Source organism: Microtus pennsylvanicus, chromosome 12 (genome assembly GCF_037038515.1).
Source record: "Microtus pennsylvanicus isolate mMicPen1 chromosome 12, mMicPen1.hap1, whole genome shotgun sequence".
Taxonomy (NCBI): domain Eukaryota; kingdom Metazoa; phylum Chordata; class Mammalia; order Rodentia; family Cricetidae; genus Microtus; species Microtus pennsylvanicus.
Window position 1 is genome coordinate 6591726 of NC_134590.1, and position 21505 is coordinate 6613230.

Below are 21505 nucleotides of genomic sequence, written 5' to 3' on the forward strand. Positions count from 1 at the left end.
TGAGCAAATATTTGTTCTTTGTTTTTATTTGCATTTCTGATGTTCTTAATACCTGTATAGTAATGCACTCTTTTTACCTGCAGTACGTTGTTATTTTAATTGGTTGATTTGTAGTGTTCACTGAGACCGGCTCTCACTTTGAAGCCCAGAGAATCCTTATGCTTCGTGGGTGCTGGAATTTTGGATGTGAGCTGCTAGGCTTGGCTGGTTTCTATGTTTTTATTTTAAGTACATGTTGGTCTAGGGTTTTTGTTTGTTTTCATTTTTTTGTGGGGTTTTTTTTGTTTGTTTTGTTTTGTTTTTTCCAGGCAGGGTTTTTCTATGTAATAGCCCTGGCTGTTGTCCTAGGACTCACTCTGTAGACCAGGCTGGCCTTGAACTCACAAAGATCTGCCTCACAAGTGCTGGGATTAAAGGCGTGTACACCATCTCCACCTGACTTAGGTTTAGGGTTTTTAATTAAAAGAATTCCATAGAGATATTCTAGTTACTAAGCCCTGATCAGACAATCTATTTTGTGCCTATTATTTTTATTAGCTCATTTCTTTCTGTCTTCATTTTTTGTTTATATTTCTTTTAGCCCTGTCCCTGCTGTCTTGCATTCGTAACTCTGGGTATTTTTACCCATAAATTTGTTCTTTTTTTTTTAACAAAGAATTCACTTTTAGTTCTTATCATTTCTTTCTATATTTGTTACTAATCTTTTATTCACATTTATACCTGTGTTTAGATGTATTATTTTTATTTATAAATAGAAGAAATTATAACAATGCCTTTTGGGTTTTGAGACAGACTCTTTCTTTGTAACCCTGCAAGTCTGAAACTATGTAGATGGGGCTGGCTTTTGAGAAATCTGCCTGCCTCTGCCCCCTTGGTGCCAGAGTGCTGGGATTAAAGGCCTGTGCCACCATGCCCATCATAATAATTTACATAGTATGAAGAACTGTAGAATTTCCTGGACTTTAGCACACAAACAGAAATTAATGGGGAAATAGCTCTTTTTTTTTGGTTTTTGAGACCTAGTTTTCCTGGAACTAGCTCTTGTAGATCAGGCTGGCCTCGACCTCCCAAGTGCTGGAATTAAAGGCATGTGGGTCGGGAAATAGCTCTTAACCAGGTATGAATTCTGGGAAATCGAGAGTGCAGAAGGGTTACAGCTGATCAGAATGACCTGGGCTTCAGGAGAAACATCTAGAATGTAATGCAGGATTACAGAGGAAATGAGCTCTAACAGTTCTTGGCAGAATGAACACCTGCTCTCTGAGGACACTAGCCATTGTTGGTCTGACAAGGATTTATTCCATAGTGTAATCAATTATATATTTAGTAATACCAACTAACCTTCAGTAGGGTGATGTTCCCCAGTCATGGTGTCCTGATTGCGAATCCCAGTGGGAGCCCTCACTGCAGGTGGGCGAGGAGGCAAGCTTGGAGATACCTACAGTATCCACTCAGAGCTGTCCACCATAGCTGAGTGTTCTCGGGTGGGTTTAAGTTTCTCTTATTTGTTTTCACCACTGAATATATATCTAAAGAATTGAAGGTGTGCTGAGTTTAGCTTGGAATGGTAGGGAAGGGGTGGGTCTTACATATTTTGTCTTGTAAGAAAGATGGATGGCTTTAGTACATCTCATATTGGGCTAAACTTTTATGACTGTCATTGAAAGGCAAAAAGTTCAGTCTTCAGAAGGTAGGAATTTGATTTATTATTATTATTATTATTATTATTATTATTATTATTACCACTACTACTATTGAACAGGTCTTACTACCTAACCCTTGACTTCCTGGGTAGCCTTGAACTCACAAACATCCACCTGCTTCTGCCCCCAGAATGCTGGGATTCAAGGTGTGACCACAACACCTTCAAGAATTTAATCTCGGGGGCTGGAGAGATGGCTCAGAGGTTAAGAGGATGGCCTCCTCTTCCAAAGGTCCTGAGTTCAATTCCCAGCAACCACATGGTGGCTCACAACCATCTGTAATGGGGTCTGGTGCCCTCTTCTGGCCTGCAGCATACACACAGACAGAATATTGTATACATAATAAATAAATAAATATTTTTTAAAAAAAGAATTTAATCTCTGTGTGACAGAAGCACTGGCCATTGGATCTTCCATGCTAGACTTTGTAGCAGTGTGGTTCTACTGTGTTTCCAACGTAGACATTTTTAAAATTGATTTTTATTGAGCACTACATTTTTCTCTGCTCCCCTCCCTGTCCACCCCCCCCCCCCATGGTCCCCATGCTTTCAGTTTACTCAGGAGATCATGTCCTTTTCCATTTCCCATGTAGATTAATTAGATCTATGCAAGTATCTCTTAGTGTCCTCATTGTTGTCTAAGTTCTCTGGGATTGTGGTTTGTAGGCTGGTTTTCTTTGCCTTGTGTTTAAAAAGCACCTATGAGTGAGCACATGAGATAATTGTCTTTCTGGGTCTGGGTTACCTCACTCAAAATAATGTTTTCTAGCTCCATTTGTTTCCCTGCAAAATTCAAGATGTCGTTATTTTTTTCTGCTGTGTAGCAACTCCATTGTGTACCACATTTTTCTTATCCATTCTTCGATCAAGGGACATGTAGGTTGTTTCCAGGTTCTGGCTATGACAAACAAAGCTGCTATTAACATAGTTAAGCACATGTCCTTGTGGCACGATTGAGCATTCTTTGGATATATATACCCAAAAGTGGTATTACTTGAGGAAGGTTGTTTCCTAATTTTCTGAGAAATTGCCACACTGACATCCAAAGGGGTTGTACCAGCTTGCATTCCCACCAGCAATGCAGAAGTGTTCCCTTTTCTCCACAACCTCTCCAGCATAAGTTGTTTTTGATCTTGGCCATTCTTACAGGTGTAAGATGGAATCTCAGAGTTGTTTTGATTTGCTTTTCTCTGATGACTAAGGATGTTGAACATTTCCTTAAGTGTCTTTCAGCCATTTTAGATTCCTCTGTTGAGAGTTCTCTGTTTAGGTCTGTAATATATATATATATATATATATATATATATATATATATATATATATATATATATATATAGTATATATAATATACTGTAGTATGTGTTCTTTTGGTGACCAATTTCTTGAGTTCTTTGTATATTTTGGAGATCAGACTTCTGTCTGATGTAGGGTTAGTGAAGATATTTTCCCATTCTGTATGCTGTCGTTTTGTCTTGTTGACCATGTCCTTTGCTTTACAGAAGGTTTTCAGTTTCCAGGAGGTCCCATTTATTGATTGTTTCTTTCACTGTCTGTGCTGCTGGGGTTATATTTAGGAAATGGTCTCCAGTGCCAATGTGTTCGAGTGTATTTCCCATTTTTCTTCTATAAGGTTCAGTGTGGCTGGCTTTATGTTGAGGTCTTGATCCATTTGGACATGAGTTTTTGCATGATGATAGATATAGGTCTATTTTCATTCTTCTACGTGTTGATACCCAGTTACGCCAGCACCACTTGTTAAATATGCTTTCTTTTTTCCATTTGATATTTTTTTCTTCTTTGTCAAAAACCAGGTGTTTGAAGATGTGTGGATTGATATCCGGGTCTTCTATTTGGTTCCATTGGTCCTCCTGTCTGTTCATATGCCAATACCAGGCTGTTTTCAGTACTGTAGCTCTATAGTAGAGTTTGAAGTCAGGGATTGTGATGCCTCCAGAAGTTCTTTTATTGTACGGGATTGTTTTGGCTATCTTGGGTATTTTTGCTTTTCCATATGAAGTTGAGTACCGTTCTTTCAAGATTTGTGAAGCATTTTGCTGGGATTTTGATGGGCATTGCCTTGAATCTGTAGATTGCTTTTGGTAAGATTGCCATTTTGATATGTTAATTCTGCCTACCCAAGAGCATGGGAGATTTTTCCACATTCTGGTGTCTTCTTCAATTTCTTTCTTCAAAATTTAATGTTCTTGTCATACAAGTCTTCCACTTATTTGGTTAGAGTTACTCCGAGATATTTTATGCTATTTGTGGCTATTGTGAAGGGTGTTGATTTTCTGATTTCTTCCCCAGCCCTTTTATCATCTGTTTATAGGAGGGCTACTGATTTTTTTTGAGTTAATCTTGTATCCTGCTACATTGCTGAAAGTGTTTATGAGTTGTACAAGTTCCTTGGTAGAAATTCTGGGATTGTTTATCATCAGCAAATGGTGAGGGTTTGACTTCTTCTTTTCTGATTTGTATCACCTTTATCTCCTTTTAGTGTCTTATTGCTCTAGCTAGGAACTCAAGAACTATATTGAATAGATATGGAGAGAGTGGACAACCTTGTCTTGTTCCTGATTTCAGTGGAATTGCTGGGAGTTTCTCTCCATTTAGTTTGATGTTGGCTCTTGGCATGTTGTATATTATCTTTATTATGCTTAGGTATGTTCCTTGTATCCCTGCTCTCTCCAAGACCTTTATCATGAAGGCATGTTGTATTTTGTCAAAAGCTTTTCGGCCTCTAATGAGATCATCATGTAGTTTTTATTTTTCTGCTTGTTTATATGATGGATTATGTTGACAGATTTTCGTATGTTGAACCATCCCTGCATCTCTGGGATGAAGTTGACTTGATCATGGTGGATGATGGTTCTGATGTGTTCTTGGATTCGATTTTTATTGAGTATTTTTACAACCATGTTCATGAGTGAGATTGGTTTGTAATTCTCTTTCTTAGTAATGTCTTTCTGTGGTGTGGGTATCAGAGTAATTGTAGCCTCATAGAAAGAATTTGGCCATGTTTCTTCTGTTTCTATTGTGTGGAATAGTTTGAGGAGTATTGGTATTAGTTCTTCTTTGAAAATCTCGTAGAATTCTGAACTGAAACCATCTGGTCCTGGGCTTTTTTTGGTTGAGAGACCTTTGATGACTGTTTCGATTTCCTCAGCAATTACTGGTCTGTTTGATTTGCTTATCTGGTCTTAATTTAATTTTGGTAAGTGATATTTATCCAGAAAGTTGTCCATTTCCTTTAAGTTTTCCAAATTTGTGGAATAACAAGTTTTTGAAATATGACCTGATGATTTTCTGTATTTCCTCCATGTCTGTTGTTATATCCCCCTTTTCATTTCTGGTTTTGTTAATTTGGATATTCTCTCTCTGTCTTTTGGTTAGTTTGGATAAAGGTTTGTCTGTTTTGTTGATTTTTCTCGAAGAATGGAGAACCAACTCTTTGTCTCATTAATTCTTTGAATTGTTTTCTTTGTTTCTATTTTGTTGATTTCAGCTCTCAATTTGATTATTTACTGCCATCTAGTTCTCTTAGGTGAGTTTGCTTCTTTTTGTTCTGAAGTTTTCAAATGTTCTGTTAATTCACTAGTGTGGGATTTTCCAGCTTCTTAAGTAGGCATTTAGTGCTATGAACTTTCCTCTTAACACTACTTTCATTGTGTCCCATAAATTTGGGTATGTTGTGTGGTCATTTTCATTGAATTTTAGGAAATCTTTAATTTCTCCCTTTATTTCTTCCTTGACTCATTGATGAATCAGGTGAGCATTGTTTAATTTCCATGTGTTTGTGAGTTTTCTGGAATTAGTATTGCTGTTGACTTCTAGTTTTGAGCCATGGTGACTTGATAAGGTACATTGGGTTATTCCATTTTTTTTTTGTATTTGTTGAGGTTTGTTTTGTTACCAAGTATGTGGTCAATTTTTGAGAAGGTTCCATGAGGTGCTGAGAAGAAGGTATATTCTTTTCTGTTTGGATGGAATATTCTGTAGATGTCTGTTAAGTCCATTTGAGTCATAACATCTGTTAGTTCTCTTATTTCTCCATTCATTTTTTTGTCTGACTGATCTATCCAGTGGTAAGAGTGTTGAAGTCTCCCACTATTAGTGTGTGGAGTTTGATGTATGATTTAAGCTTTAGTAGTGTTTCTTTCACATATGAGGGTGCTCTTGTATTTGGGGCATAAATGTTCAATACTGAAATTTCCTCTTGATGGATTTTTCCTGTGACTAATATGAAATGACCTTTTTTGTCTTTCTTGACTGATTTTAGCTTGAAGTCTATTTTGTTGGATATTAGGATAGCTACAGCCGCTTGTTTCTTAGGTCCATTTGATTGGTATATTTTTTTCCTCAACCCATTACTCTGAGATGATGTCTGTTTTTGAGGTTGAGATGTGTTTCTTATATGCATAAAAAGGATGGATTCAGTTTTCGTATCCAATCTGTTAGCCTGTGACTTTTTATAGGTGAGTTGAGTCCATTTACATTAAGCTACATTAATGACCAGTGGTTGCTATCTCCTGTTAATTTAGTTTACATTTCAACATAGACTTTTAACCGTCTGCTTCTGCTGTGTCTGAGCTGCTTCCTACTTCACCTTAAACCGCAACCTCACATGCGGCTTGTAGCACCCAAGTTTTACCCTTTGTTCCTCGAGTGTAAGAAAAACCTGTTTTTTTTTTTTCTAGAAAATCAAAAAGTGGACGCACCTGAGGACCTGCAGGTCCTAGATGAAACTGCTGTTTTTTTTGTTTGTTTGTTTGGTTTTTTTGTTGTTTTTTTTTTCTCATAAGATGAAGGGTAACTTAGCAAAGCTGTCTGAAGTTTTTAGCCAAGCTTCTGGGAGCAGCTGGTGACTGCACACGTGTATTTAAAGGGTTCGCTTGGCCTGTGTGCTTCTGTAGCTTAAATAATGAAAATCCTTTAGAAGGATCTGGGGGAGTGTAAAGTGATTTTCAGGAATTAACACGGGTTGGATCAAGGAGTGCTGTGCAGATTAGGGGCATTATCCTGCTGATGCCTAAACACCCTCTGCTTGGCAGGACAGACACTTTTTCCTTGTTGGAAAAAAATTAGGATTTCTGATGGAAAGCCTATTAAGCACAATCTTTGTAATAAAATAAATCTGTTCATATTTCCCCTTAATATAATTCTGAATATAATTATCCTCCCATTGTGTATTTTGCATATTTCTCTAATTTTCTGCCTTATAATTCTGTTCTTCAGTTGATCTTGGTGGCACAGGCCTATAATCTCAGCTCTTAGGAGGTTCAGACCGGAGGCTTGTCATGAGTTTACTTGTGAGGCTGAGTGGCGTTGATCACACTATAATAGCAAGGCCCTGTATCCCAAAACCAAACCATGTAAAAACTTTTCCTGAACATCCGTTGGGGAAATTGATTATATCCATGTCTGTCCCTGTCCCTCTGCGTCTGTTTGTGTGCGAAAGAGAGAATGGATATATGTAGATAGATAGATAGATAGATAGATAGATAGATAGATAGATAGATGATAGAGATATAGATATATATCATGTCTCTTACATTCTTAAGGATTTATATTACTTTTTTACTTGATTAAACAATTTTTAAAGTTGTATAAAGGAATGAAGCTTCATGATTGAGGAAAGGACCACAAGGCTGTGAGGAAAGATGTCACAGATGAAAGAAACTCAGACCCAGGGGTTTAAGAGCTTTAACCTCTCCTGGTGCTCTGTGGGTTCCTGCTCCTTACTCCATTGCTTTCTCAGCATGAAGTATTGTGTTTGGTTTCTGTCAGGCCCCCTTGCCCAGGCCTCTGGGTGCTGGGGCAAGAGTTATATACTGCTGTTGTAGCCTTATTTTTAACATAACTAAATGAAAATTTATTAATTTATCTCTAAGAAAAATTTCAGATTCTGACCATCCCTTCATGTTAAATAAACATTCAGCTCACAATTTTCAAGAATTGTTTATGATAAATTGGTAAATTAGTGGTAAGCCCGTGATCAGAGCACGAGCAGAGCTCGAAGACTGGAGTGGATTCCCCTCCAGCCTTATTTTGCCCACTGTGGTAATACGAGTGATTCATTGTCTCCTAGTGGAATTCATTAGAGAAAACAGCTACATTTGCAGTAGCAGCAAAAGTGATGTAATTCATAGAACCACACCTAACTAAGAGACTTCTACACTGAAACTATTAAACCCCAACAGGAGGAAGAGCAGACAAGGTGAAAGCAGATTCTGTGTTCATGGATTAGTTGAATTAATGTAAAAATTCACATGCCTGTAGAATCAGTTCAGCCCCTATCTAAATCGAAGTGACCCTCCTTACAAAACTACAAATGAATAAACAACCCAAATAAACAGTATCAACGCCAAGTGAGGGTGACTGCACACATTAGACGTCTAATTCAGGCAGGAAGTTGGAGGCTAATCCTCAATGTGACAGGATCTGTTCTTGTCTGAAGTAAAAACAAAACAAAAATCTTAAGATTCCCATGACCCTAGAGATAGTCACAATTTATAGCAGTCTTGAAGAAGAAAAAAGAGCAAAACCGGAGGCTTCATTCTTCCTGTTTCCAAGTCTGTAGTCATTTTAACTGTTAGATCAGTGGAACAGAGCAAGATAGAGAGAAGTAAGTCCATGAATTTATAAGTGAACTCTCCAGCTAATGTATCCAGAACAGAAAACAATGGACAAAGGCAAGCCCTGTAGTACATGGGGTGGGGGAACTGGGTACCTGTCTTAGGGTAGAAGTCAGGGTAAGAACTCAAACTGGCAGGAACCTGGAGGCAAGAGCTGATGCAGAGGCCATGGAGGGGAGCTGCTTACTGACTTGTTTCTCATAGCTTGCTCAGGACCAGCAGCCCAGTGATGGCAACACCCACCATGGCCTGGGCTCTTCCCATTGGTCACTAATTGAGAAAATACCTCACAGCTGGATCTCACTGAGGCATTTTCTCAACTGAGGTTCCTTCCTCTCTGATGACTCTAGCTTGTGTCAAGTTGACACACAAAACCAGCCAGTACAGCACCCAAATGCAGAAAACTGAGATGATCCCCTGGAATTGGAGTTACAGGCAGTTGTGAGCCACCCAGTATGTGTGCTTACTGTTGAGTTCCAATTCTATTTCTGATTTAGAGATTTTTAGGACTGTAAAATACTACCACATTAGTAGGCTTCTTGAATATATTTGCTGAAATCCTTTTATTAACATTTGGCAGACTTGAGTTGTATTTTCCAAAAATGAATATATTGGACAGCATTGAACTGGGCTCATTTTTGTTACGTTGTAGTTAAATGTTTTTGGCCTTTTGTATGTTCAGGTACTCTTTACCACAATGAGGCTCTTGAGAATATATGATTATGGTAGCCACTCCACACACCTAGCATTGCCAGAGCTAGAACTCTAGGTGGCATGGCCACCCCTCGTCTGAGAGACACCCCTTATTGGGAAGGTGCCTCTTCAGCTGGGAGGCGCCCCTCAGCTGGGAGGTGCCTCTCATCTCGGAGGTGCTCCTCAGACCCTCCTGTCTTAGGGGAGATAGTGTGTGCAGTTGGAAGCCTGCACGCATTCCCCAAGGGCAGCATACTTCTGGTCAGATCTTCATTCTCAAAGGTCTAAGTTGTTGACCCATGGTAGGTGAGACCCCTGCTTAGATGCGGCCTTTCATTTCTTAAGGGGTAGCATGCTAGTTCATGTGACCTCATAGCGAAAATCAAAGCAGGCCATGGCTACTTTAAAACAAACTGAAAACAAACTGCATTTCATTCAGATTGGCCTTATCCTAATGTTCTCCCAGCCTTCCTGGTTCCTTTGTTAGATTTCCTGTTTTTGTGTCTGAGATTGGCTAATTCCCTGCACAATCAGAAGTAACCGAACAGCTGTTGGTGCTTTCTGAACCTGTGATTGAGTCCTTGTGTACTTCAACCCGTTGAGTAGTTCACTGATTGCGGGTACAGTGGGGGGTGCGTGCTCCATAACCGCACATGCGCACTCATGCATCCTTAACGTGAGCGGCCCCGCCCAGTAGCCTTCCTTCCCACGCTCAGTCCATTGGCTCCTCTGCTGCTTCTCTTAGAAAATGTCTGTCACTGTAACGAACTAACAAGACGTCACAAAAGTTTCCAGCCACAGTTCACCAAAGTGGTCTTTAGTTCTATGATCAGTCTTTCTATATTTAAACACTTAAGAGATATGATTCCATCTAATTTATGTAGTTTCAGACTAACAAATTGTTCATCACATGCTCAAAATCCTTCATGTCCAAGCATTTTTAAATTAAAACTAGAAAGTTTGTGGAGTTCGCTTCTTTTTGGCTTTATTTTAGATGTTTTGAGTTTGGGGGTCACCATATATACTTGACTGTTAAGCCTCATAGCAGTAAGGTTTGTGATCCTCTTCTTACAGTTTGAACTAGATGCTAACTGAATGGCAGGCAGTTTTGACTTGCCCCATCATAGCCTATATACATTGGGAACCAGTAGGAGGTTGAGGTTGCCAGTCCACAAAGCTGTTCTGGGAGGTTTCTCAGCTGTAGCTCTGCATTTAAAGCAGTCAGACAGACGCTGGACAGTCTGCGGAAGGTTAAAGTTCTCATAGGCTTGCTTACCCGAGGCAAGGCCGGCCATGCTGACTGCCCGTGTCTTGACATGTTCCTACAGAAACAGAAGTGTGCTTCACCCACCAGCCAAGATGAACATGGTGAAGAGGATCATGGGGCGGCCTCGGCAGGAGGAGTGCAGTCCGCAGGACAACGCCTTGGGCCTGATGCACCTCCGCCGCCTCTTCAGCGAGCTGTGCCATCCTCCGAGGCACATGACTCAGAAAGAACAGGAAGAAAAGCTGTACATGATGCTGCCCGTGTTCAATAGGGTGAGTCCAGCTGGCCGAACATGATCCTTCCAGGACTGCTGGTGCTGTGGAAATCTTAATATTGGCAGAAAGTCATGGATAGATGACAGCATGGGTCTTGTTTCAGTTTTTAATTTTCTGTAAGCCAGGTGAGCACACGTGTAGTCACACCTGGGAGACAGAGCCGACTGCAGGTTTGAGGCCTAAAGAGTGATACCCGCTCTTTGGTTTGGTTTCGCTCTACATTTCTCTAATGAGAGAGGCTGATGCTGGCAGAGTACACTGTGCTGACTTAGTCCTCGTCAGCCCTGGGGTAGAAACGGCGGGCACTCGCTCAGTTTCAGAAGGGGGGAGATTGTCAGTTTTCATTGCGTTATTCTCTTGTGTGATTGCCAAGCCCTTTGTATGCTTCCAAATGGTCACGTAAGGACACTGTGGTGCGGCCTTTAACCCCGGCACTCAGGGTGCAGAGGTAGGCGGATCTCGGTGGGTTCCAGACAGGCATGGTCTACAGAGCGAGTTCCAGCCAGCCTTCCAGAGCTACTTTGTCAGAGCATCTTAGAGAAAAAGGCATCACAGTTAGCATTGGTCAGCTGGCTTTCTGACACATGCCGTAAGCGGAGAGTTACTGGCTATGGTGAACAAAGGAGACTTGGTCCTTTCATGTATTTCTATTCTCGCATGTAGCGATGTTGTTGGAGCTTTATAACATGACATTTTGGTGTTGATCAAGGGTTGCAGTGTGTAGCCTGAGACATCTAGCGGCTCGGCAGTCTTGGAGATCCTGCTGCTGTCCACCAGATGTAGCTGCCCCTGAAGTTCTTAAATCCGAGCTTTCCCTGCTCTTCCCCATTCCCCTTTCTAATGGACTTCCTCCTAAGAAAGGAGAATTCTCTTCCTGCTCCTCCCAACCACAGCGTAGGCAATCCTGCTGCTTCACACACCTAACTCTCTCTATCTTTGTGTAGTTGTGCCTAACTGTTCTCAGCCACTGGCCACTGGTTGAAGGGTTGCTGTAACGCAAAGGTGAATCTTGGGGTACATCCCTTTTGTTCCTCGATAGTTCAGACTTATTCCCTAATGTCATAATCGTTTCTTTTTCCTCCATCCTCACCCCCCTCTTTCTCTTTCTCTTCCCATCCCCTTCTGACTCCTTTTTCTCCCTTGTCTCTCTACCCTGTTTCTGGCTCCCCTCCCTTTTTGCTCCCTCTCTCTCATTCCTTCTTCCCTCTGCCCCATCCCTCTAACACATGTCCCCTATCTCTCCTTCCATCCCCTCTACTCCAGCTCTTCTTGCTCTCTCGCTCTCTCCCACTTTTATCTCATGTCCTCTTCTCCCTCCTGAGTTTCTGACTCACTAATCTTTCTCCATTTCTGTATCATTTTCTCTGGAACATATCTTCTGGAAATTGTTCCTTTCTCCTAATCGTGCTGATATTTAAGGATGAGACACTGAAAATACCTTGGAAATTACGAACGTAGAGAAGCAGGACCTTGTGGTCCGAGGATGTGGCTGAGTTACCTAGCTTGTGTAGTTGAGATGTCATACCTTTGGCCTCCAAAGACCAGAGACCTGTGCTCCTTTCCTATGCCCACTAAGCCTTGACCCCTCCCCGGAGGAGGCTCAAGACAGCCCACTGCTTCCTGATTCCCCCTCAGAACCACCCGAGAGTGCAGGAATCCCATTAAACCTGGATATTTTTAATTTGGCTTGTTGTGATTTGGCTTGATTGGGATTTTTGCGTCGGCAGAGAGCTCATGTTAGGAAAATTCCTAACAATCCCTCTAGGGATTATTTCCTGAATGCTGCTCTCTCAGAAGGCAGGGGTCTTTGTCAGCAGGACTGCTGGTGTGCTCTTAAAGCCACGCTGTGAGATGAGGAATAGTTCCTATTCCGTACCCAGACTTCCACTCTCAGTTTTCCATCCCACTCCCTGTCCTCGTCTACACTGTGCCAGCTTCAGTTGTTTCTTTGACTGCAGAGGGGCAATCATCTTCCTTTTCTGGGCTGTAAAATGAGAGTAAGATTATCCACCTCTAGTTGCTTTTCTTATTACTGTGGTGACATTCGTGATCAGTGTAACTTAGGGTTCACTTTGGATCACAATCTGAAGTCACAGGCTGTCATGGTGAGGAAGACATGGTGGCAGATAGGGGCAGCGGGTCACATGGTATCCGCAGGCAGGAAGCAGAGGGTAATGAATACTCAATGTTCAGATCACTTTTCCATGTGCCTCTCAGTTAAAGTGAGTCTTCTACCTCAGTTAATATAAACTAGATAATCCCTCTCAGACATGCCCAGAGGTTAGCCTACCCAGAGAGCCCTCACAGTGTGCACAGAGGTTAGCCTACCAAGACAGCCCTCACAGTGTGCCCAGAGACTAACCTAACCAGACAGCCCTCACAGTGTGCCCAGGGGTTAGCCTATCTAGACAGCCCTCACAGTGTGCCCCTGGGCTCTCCTAACCAGACAGTCCCCACAGTGTCCCCAGAGACTAAGCTAACCAGACAGCCCTCACAGTGTGCCCAGAGACTAACCTAACCAGACAGCTCTCACAGTGTGCCCAGGGGTTAGCCTACCCAGAGAGCCCTCACAGTGTGCCCAGGGGTTAGCCTATCTAGACAGCCCTCACAGTGTGCCCAGAAACTAACCTAACCAGACAGCCCTCACAGTGTGCCCAGGGGTTAGCCTATCTAGACAGCCCTCACAGTGTGCCCCTGGGCTCTCCTAACCAGACAGTCCCCACGGTGTCCCCAGAGACTAACCTAACGAGACAGCCATCACATTGTGCCCAGAGACTAACCTAACCAGACAGCCCTCACATTGTGCCCAGAGACTGACCTAACCAGACAGCCCTCACATTGTGCCCAGAGACTGACCTAACCAGACAGCCCTCACATTGTGCCCAGAGACTGACCTAACCAGACAGCCCTCACATTGTGCCCAGAGACTAACCTAACCAGACAGCCCTCACAGGTGTGCCCCAAGACTACCCAGACAGCCCTCACATTGTGCCCAGAGACTAACCTAACCAGACAGCACTCACATTGTGCCCAGAGACTAACCTAACCAGACAGCACTCACATTGTGCCCAGAGACTAACCTAACTAGACAGCCCTCACATTGTGCCCAGAGACTAACCTAACCAGACAGCCCTCACATTGTGCCCAGAGACTAACCTAACCAGACAGCTCTCACAGTGTGCCCAGAGACTAACCTAACCAGACAGCCCTCACGTTGTGCCCAGAGACTAACCTAACCAGACAGCCCTCACATTGTGCCCAGAGACTAACCTAACTAGACAGCCCTCACATTGTGCCCAGAGACTAACCTAACTAGACAGCCCTCACATTGTGCCCAGAGACTAACCTAACCAGACAGCCCTCACATTGTGCCCAGAGACTAACCTAACCAGACAGCCCTCACATTGTGCCCAGAGACTAACCTAACCAGACAGCCCTCACATTGTGCCCAGAGACTAACCTAACTAGACAGCCCTCACATTGTGCCCAGAGACTAACCTAACCAGACAGCCCTCACATTGTGCCCAGAGACTAACCTAACCAGACAGCCCTCACATTGTGCCCAGAGACTGACCTAACCAGACAGCCCTCACATTGTGCCCAGAGACTGACCTAACCAGACAGCTCTCCTCTCAGGTTTTTAAGTGGATTTAGTTACCACGTTGGGTGCCACTCTGTTGTAATATGAACGGCGGGCTGCGTCCCGCCACCTGACTAGCTTTACCCGAAATAATTACACGGAAACTGTATTGTTTTAAACACTGCCTGGCCCATTAGTTCCAGCCTCTTATTGGCTAGCTCTTACATATTGATCTACCCCATTTTTAATAATTTGTGTCGCCCACGAGGTGGCTTACCAGGGAAGATCTTAACCTGTGTCTATGTCTGGTGGGAGAATCATGGCAACTGTCTGACTCAGCTTTCTTTTCCCAGCATTTTGTTCTGTTTACTCCACCCACCTAAGGGTTAGCCTATGAAATGGGCCAAGGCAGTTTTTTTATTAATTAACCAAGGAAAGCAACAGATTAGAAAGAAATCACTCCCACATCACTCTCCAAGTGTGCTCGGAGGCTAACTAGGGTGACCTAATCTAATAGTGCCTGGTGGAGCCGTGAGGCGGTGAGTTGAGGAGTTGAGTAGGGCATGGAAAAAACACACTAGGCTTTGATAAATTTGAAAGAAATATAACAAAAGAAATTGGTAGACATTCTTTTAATCTGGTGTTGCTGTAACAAGATGTGCAATGTTAGGGAGTTTTTGTAAGGAAGAATCAAAGAGTCTGGACAGCAGAGGTGCTGACAGTCTGGCAAGGGCTTGCTGAGTCTTGCTAGAGAAGCAAAAGGAAAGGATTTATTTGATTTCTATGTCTAGATCACAAGTCAGTCATTGAGGAAATCTGTAGAAACTCACACAGGAACAGAGAGAGGAACCATAGTGTGGCGCTTACTGGCTTGCTCAGACTGCTTTCTTATGCAATCCAAGCCCACCTGCACAGCGGTGGCACCACACACGGTGGGCTGGGCACACACGGTGGGCTGGGCCCTCCCATATCAGACTTGTTCAGCAACCACTCCGATGGAGACAGCTCCTCAGTTGAGGGTTCCTGTTTCTAGATGACCATAGTTTGTATCAAGCAGGCAAAAATCAGCCAGCACATAGGGATAGTTAGTTTGGTACGTTTACTGAAGTTTGCTGGTTTTGAAGATTACAAAGACTCAATCTTGCTCATAAAAAAAGAAAAAAAAAACTCATGAAGGGAGAAATTTGTAAATTTTCAAAGATAGTGTACAATTAGATCAAAGGAGGAGAGAGCATAGTGTGGAATTATGGGAGGGTGAGTAAGCACTGGGCAGGAGAAGGCTGCTGAGCTCATCTGGGAGACAGATTTTGCTGGGTGAATAGGGTCTGCTAGTGTTGGCTAAGGTCTTGCTAGGTGACCTTAGATTCCTGCTCTCATTGGCGGAAGGGTCCTTTGTGGGTCTAAAGTGAACTGAATAGGGAACTGAGGAGAGCTGACCTTTTCAGGATAGCAGTGTGAAGAGGAAGGAGCAAGAACCGTGCAGGAGGAGACGGTAGCATGAACACAAGGAGAGACAGGACAGTGGTGAAAACAGCCATTTTTAAAATGGGACTGCAATTGGCTATGAATCAAGCCCTGTTCAGAAAGTCGTTGGTTATATTGGAACCAGTTGTAGAGTGTGCTTGCTGTTTTCCTGCTTCATAGTTGGCTTAAAAAGAAAATCGTGGCTATGGTTAGCTCAACATGATTCTTTCAGACTATGAACATTTCCAGGGAGCAACAATGTCTAAAACAGCTGCAAGAATGGCTCTCAGCTTTTAGTGCAGTTCCTTGGGTTGGAACTCAGAGCCTTCTAGTGGTCTACCCTGAGCTACCTGTCCAGTTCACACTCAGCTCTCAGTGTGAACTCTTAAGTGCTACCTGGCATATGTCTGTGTCATCTCCCCCCCCCCCCCAACACACACACACACATACACACACAGATACATACAGACATACACTGACATATACAGAGGCACACACATATATAGACACACTGAAACACACATACAGACACACAGAGAGACATATAAGCACACACACATACAAACACATACAAATACACACATGTACACACACTGACACACTTCAGTGGTTCAGCTTCTGTAGTCACTGAATTGAATCTTAGTCCATGAGTCTTAAAAGTATTTGCATTTTGTGCTTGCTTGCTTGCTTGTTTTCAAAGTGGATCCAAGACAGATTATTTTCTATTTATACTTTTTGGGTTAATTTTCTTATGTCTGTGTTATTGTAAAGAAGTACCTACCATTAACTAGCTATTAAATTTTTTACATTGAAAGCTTTTAATTAGCTGATTAGAAATGCTAGTACATACAGTCCCTTCTTTATAATGAATAGTTCGACCTTCAGAAGTTTAGTATTCCCTCCCTCCCTCCTTCTCTCTCTCTCTCTCTCTCTCTCTCTCTCTCTCTCTCTCTCTCTCTCTCTCTTCCCTCCCTCTCTCTCCCCCCCGCCCCTCTTTCGTATGTGTGTTGGTAGAACATAAATCCACTGTGGGCTCTGCACTGAGCTATATATATCCTCGTCCTTGGTTCAGTACCCACCCACCCACCTCTGTTGCGCATCCTCCTCTATCCTGCCTGCCAGCTCCTAAATAACCACACAGAGACTTCTTATTAATGGTGAAAGCTCGGCCAATAGCTTAGGCTTGTTTCTAACTAGCTGTTATACCTCAAACCATTTCCATTAATTTACTTGCTGTGATGTGGCTCATGGCTCATTACCTACATGTTATGCTTCCTCCGAGTAGCAGCTCTACCTTCTTCCCAGCATTCTCTCTGACTCTAAATCCTGCCTAGCTATTGACTATTCACATCTTTATCAAAACAATCACCATGACATAGCTTTACATAGTGTAAAGGAATATTCCACAACAACCCCATGTATGTGTGCCTATGTAGTTGTAAAACTTCCCGTGTGGGCTCTACTGGCCTACATACCCACCCTGGCTGTGGATTTGGAAGGGCAGGCTCCTTACATGCTTGGGCAAGTGCTCTACCACAGAGGAGTTATGCTTACCTTCCTAGGAAATTCCCAAGTAGTGAAAAGATTGGATGTTATTTCTATACCATTATGACCAGTTAAAATATGTACAAATTATACTCATTGTGTGAATGCTAACAAGCAAAAATTACCATTTCCATCAAATCTACAAATTGAGAGTTGTTTAATGTTTGTCCATGTGCATGAGTGTTCTCCACTAACAGGAAGTATTGTTGGTGAATAAATGGCTCAGTATGGCATTATGGCCAACAAGACTTCGGGAGCCATGGGTTGTGTTGGCCTGTGCTGAGTGCAGTCTTGAAATGCCGCCCTTGAGCTCCATCACAGTCCTGCAGGGCAGCTGCTGCTGTCCTGTCTCAGACCTCAAGATCACAGAAAGTCTGAGAACGGGAATAAACTTACTTGGCAATGTAAAAAATAATCTTTATGTCCAAGAACAAAATCTCACAGAGGAAACACTGGGGATTAAGTTTTGCAAAATGAATAGGTTTTCATTTTCTGAAATTCCATAAGATGGCACTATTAATTATCATAGTATATTTTCCTCTTATTTTGAAATTAATATTTATGAACTTGATCCTTAAGAAATTCCACTTGCTTTTGAAATTATTTTCAGTTTATATTTGAGAAGTATTCAAGTTGAAGTCGGTATCTAAATCCCTCAAGTGACCTTTGCTTTAAAATTGTTGGCATTAGACAGGGCCACACACGTTTAGATCCAGGTAAGAGAAAGACCAAAATTCAAACAGATGGTCTTTTTTGTTGCATTTTATATCCATAGCAACTCATTTAAGAACTAATGGGGGTCAGTATTTAACAATTTTAGATGGTGACATATTTAAGAAACAAGATCTTGTGTATGTCCTAATTTCTTTTATTAGTCATACCTGTTTTTATTTAATGATATCATTCAATAATAATAATAACAGGCTGGGCTCCTACTTTATAAACACTGTTAAATAGCACCATTAGTTTCTTTTCTCTGAATAGGCCAAAAGTGTTTAGTTCAAGTGCTAGGGAATTTTTCAGTATTTATTAGGTAGATATTAAAAATTAGCCTTTTAAGAGGGCTCAGGGACTAGCATCCCCCTCACCAGTGTGAGAGCCTGGCTTTGATTCACAACACTGCTAACATTAGAAGATGATTAACTCATAAAAATAACCCTTGGGATACTAAGTCACCTCTTGTCTGAGTTTCTGTCCTCCCATCAGGTCCCACAGCTGTTTAGCCCCAAAGAAATCACAAAGAGCTTTACATTAATCATAAACTGATTGGCTCATTAGCTCAGGCTTCTTATTAACTCTTAGAACTTATATTAACCCATTATTCTTATCTATGTTAGCCACATGGCTCTGTACCTTTTTCAGTGACATAGTCAGTAACCTCTCGAAGGACAACAGTATGCAGCATTACAGGAAGCTGCTCTGACAAAGATTAGTAGAGAAAATATCCTGGATGCCTCTGGGGATCAGACTGACCCCATATTCAGCTCTTATCTTGGCATAGGTTAGCTTCACTGACCCTTAATTCTCTTAACTGTAAAGGGGATGCTACCAGCACCTGCTCTGTAAAAGTTTATTGGGACGTTAATGACATCTTAAACATTTGAACAGTGCTAGAAATAGTGTAAATCTTTGCTTCTAAGTCTAGTTAATTATTGAATGTGTTTCAAGGTGCTTTTGTTCCTTAGAGTTATTGTCCTACTCCCAGTCAGGGTCACTAATGTCACAAGTTTATCATACAACCATTCTTTCCTGAGCTGAATGTGCTAAGTCTCTCTCTTGATAGGAGGGGAATTCTAGGTGAACTTTTCTGTCCCACCAGCTGCTTCCCAAATAACTACACGGAGACTTATTATTAATTGTTAATGCTTGTCTCCAGCCAGCTCTTACAATTTAAATCAGCCCATTTCTATTCATCTGTATGCTGCCCCAAGTCTCATTTGCCTCATCTATAAACTTCCCATGTTGTTTCTTGAGGGTCTGGCTTGAGGGTCTCCTGACTCCCTCACTCTGCCCTTCTCCCCAATAATCCTGCCTAGCCATCTGCCAATCAGCTTTTTAGTAACAATGAGAGCAACACAGCTTCACAGTGTAGAAAAGGATTACTCCACAGTAGGGAGGGAGGGAGGGAAGGAGAAAGGGGGGAGAGAGAGATAGACAGACCGGCAGATAGACAGGGAGACAGAGAAGACCTCAATCTCCTGCCTTGAAACTCCATGCTCTCTTTAAAAGACATTTACATGGTGGAGCTGTACCTGGGGAAGCATACCTAGTGTTTATAGATGGAGCATTGCTGTCATTTACAGAGAGCATGCTTTCGCCAGGCAATGGTGGCGCACGCCTTTAATCCCAGCACTCCGGAGGCAGAGGCAGGCAGATCTCTGTGAGTTTGAGACCAGTCTGGTCTACAAGAGCTAGTTCCAGGTCAGGCTCCAAAGCTACAGAGAAACCTGTCTTGAAAAACAAAAACAAACAAACAAACAAAAAACAACAAAAAAACACAAAAAACAAAACAAAACAAAAAACCCAAAGAGCAGGCTTTCTTCTGCGCGCCCTTATCTGTTCTGTTTTCCCAGACTGAGATCTCAGTTGCTGTGCTCCTCCTTCTTGCCTTGGTCCAGGCTGCCAGGCCTCTTCACCCTCTTCACCATGATGTCATTTGCACAGCTCTGCCCTCTCTGTAGCATCATACAGTGTCGTCCTTAGGGTCTGTGTCACCTCCTCAGGTCGGCTTGTAGAAGTCTTCCTCCACACTAGACACTCTATTCCTCATAGCACATAGCTATCTTCATTTTCAAGATTTTTTTTGTTTGTCTAAAACAGGCTCTCACCACGTAGCCCTGGCTGTCCTGCAACTCACTGTGCAGACCAGATTCACCTCAAACTCAAAGCATCATTTGCCTCTGTCTCCCAAGCATTGGGATTAATGGTGTGTGCTAACATGCCTGCTATTCTTTTTAATTATGTGTATATATGCATGACACCCCCGCTCCCCCCGTGCTGGAGTTGTAGGTGACAGTGAGCGTCCTGTCATGGGTGCTAGGAATAGAACTTGGGTCCTCTGTAGGTACAGCAAGTGCTCTCACCTCATTGAACCATCTCTCTAGCTTCTTAATTTTAATTTCAATATTTTTATTTCTATTTATTTTTAATGCTGGAGATAGAACCCAGGGACTCATATTCTAACTGCATTCCCTATCACTAAGCTGAACCCCTAATTTTAATAGTCACTGTTTTGCTTTCTGAAACAGGAGCTCTCTGGAGTTCTGAGGCTATGGGATTATAGATATAAATCATAAAACTATACATTTTAAAATTTATAGTCTGTGTTATTCTTGTGTGTGTATATGTACGTGTGTGAGTGTAATTGTGTGTGTGTGTTTGTGTGTGTGTGTCTGTGTGTGTGTTAGTAGGGAGTGAACTGAGTCATTAGAATTTTAAGCTAATTTTTTTAGCATTTGTCATCAGAATTAGAATATGAACTTGGTGGACACTAGAATTTAGTCTTCATTTACCTGTGAGTTCCCAGCTCTTAGACCACTGCTGGGCACGCAGTAGGAATTCGGCAAGTTTTTGTGAATGAATGAATGAATGAATGAATGAATGAAGAGCAGTGCTGTTTCATTATGCTAATATCATTTATGTAGAAGCCATGCTTGTTCATTTCAGAACATACTCCTTTCATCTTTTGAAAAGATTTTGTGATAGAAATGAAGCAATAAAATTCAAGTTTGTATAAGTTGGATGTATTTTCAGAATGTTTTCTGTGCCTTATATGAAGACTTACACTGGAAGAAGTGGCTGTTTACTTAGAAACTTTCTTCCGCTCAGATAAATGAAACACTTAATTCTTACAAGCAGAATATAGTATGCATCAATGTAATCTGTGTCTCAGGAATATTTATAGACACCTTCATTTTAAAATTACATGTTTATCCCTGAGTAGAGGTCAAAAATCATTAGTCGGTACCTGAATTTCTATCTTTTCTTGAGTTTGTTATGGAATATTGGTCTTGGTGATATATAGCCCAGCTACTAAAAGTTACTTGCCACTTACCTTATTGAAGCCCTGTATTCAGACCCACGTATCACCAAAAACAAAACAAACAAACAAAAAACAGAACTATGGGTCTTATTTAACAGACGAAAGATTTAACTGAAAGTACACATTTATCAGAGAGCCATAATGGGGGGGGGGGGCTGGTACAGAGTGCTGGCTGCTCTTGCAGAGGTCACAGGTTCAGTTCTCAGTCCCACCTGGCAGCAAACCACAGACTAATTCCTGTTCAAGGTCATCTGGGACCATCTTCTGACCACATGGGCCCCAGGCAAACCTGTTTATGCACA

The 21505-nt window shown here is 42.0% G+C and overlaps 1 protein-coding gene across 5 annotated transcripts in view; it reads left to right on the forward strand.

Moving 5' to 3' along the window:
* Positions 1-21505, forward strand: part of Wdfy3 (WD repeat and FYVE domain containing 3) — a 255135-nt gene that overhangs the window by 79071 nt on the left and 154559 nt on the right. For all 5 annotated transcript variants that reach the window (XM_075942728.1, XM_075942727.1, XM_075942731.1 and 2 more), the window contains exon 3: positions 10359-10569. In XM_075942728.1, coding sequence (XP_075798843.1) covers positions 10390-10569 — 180 coding nt within the window. In that variant the 5' untranslated portion in view covers positions 10359-10389. The remainder of the gene's footprint in view (positions 1-10358; positions 10570-21505) is intronic.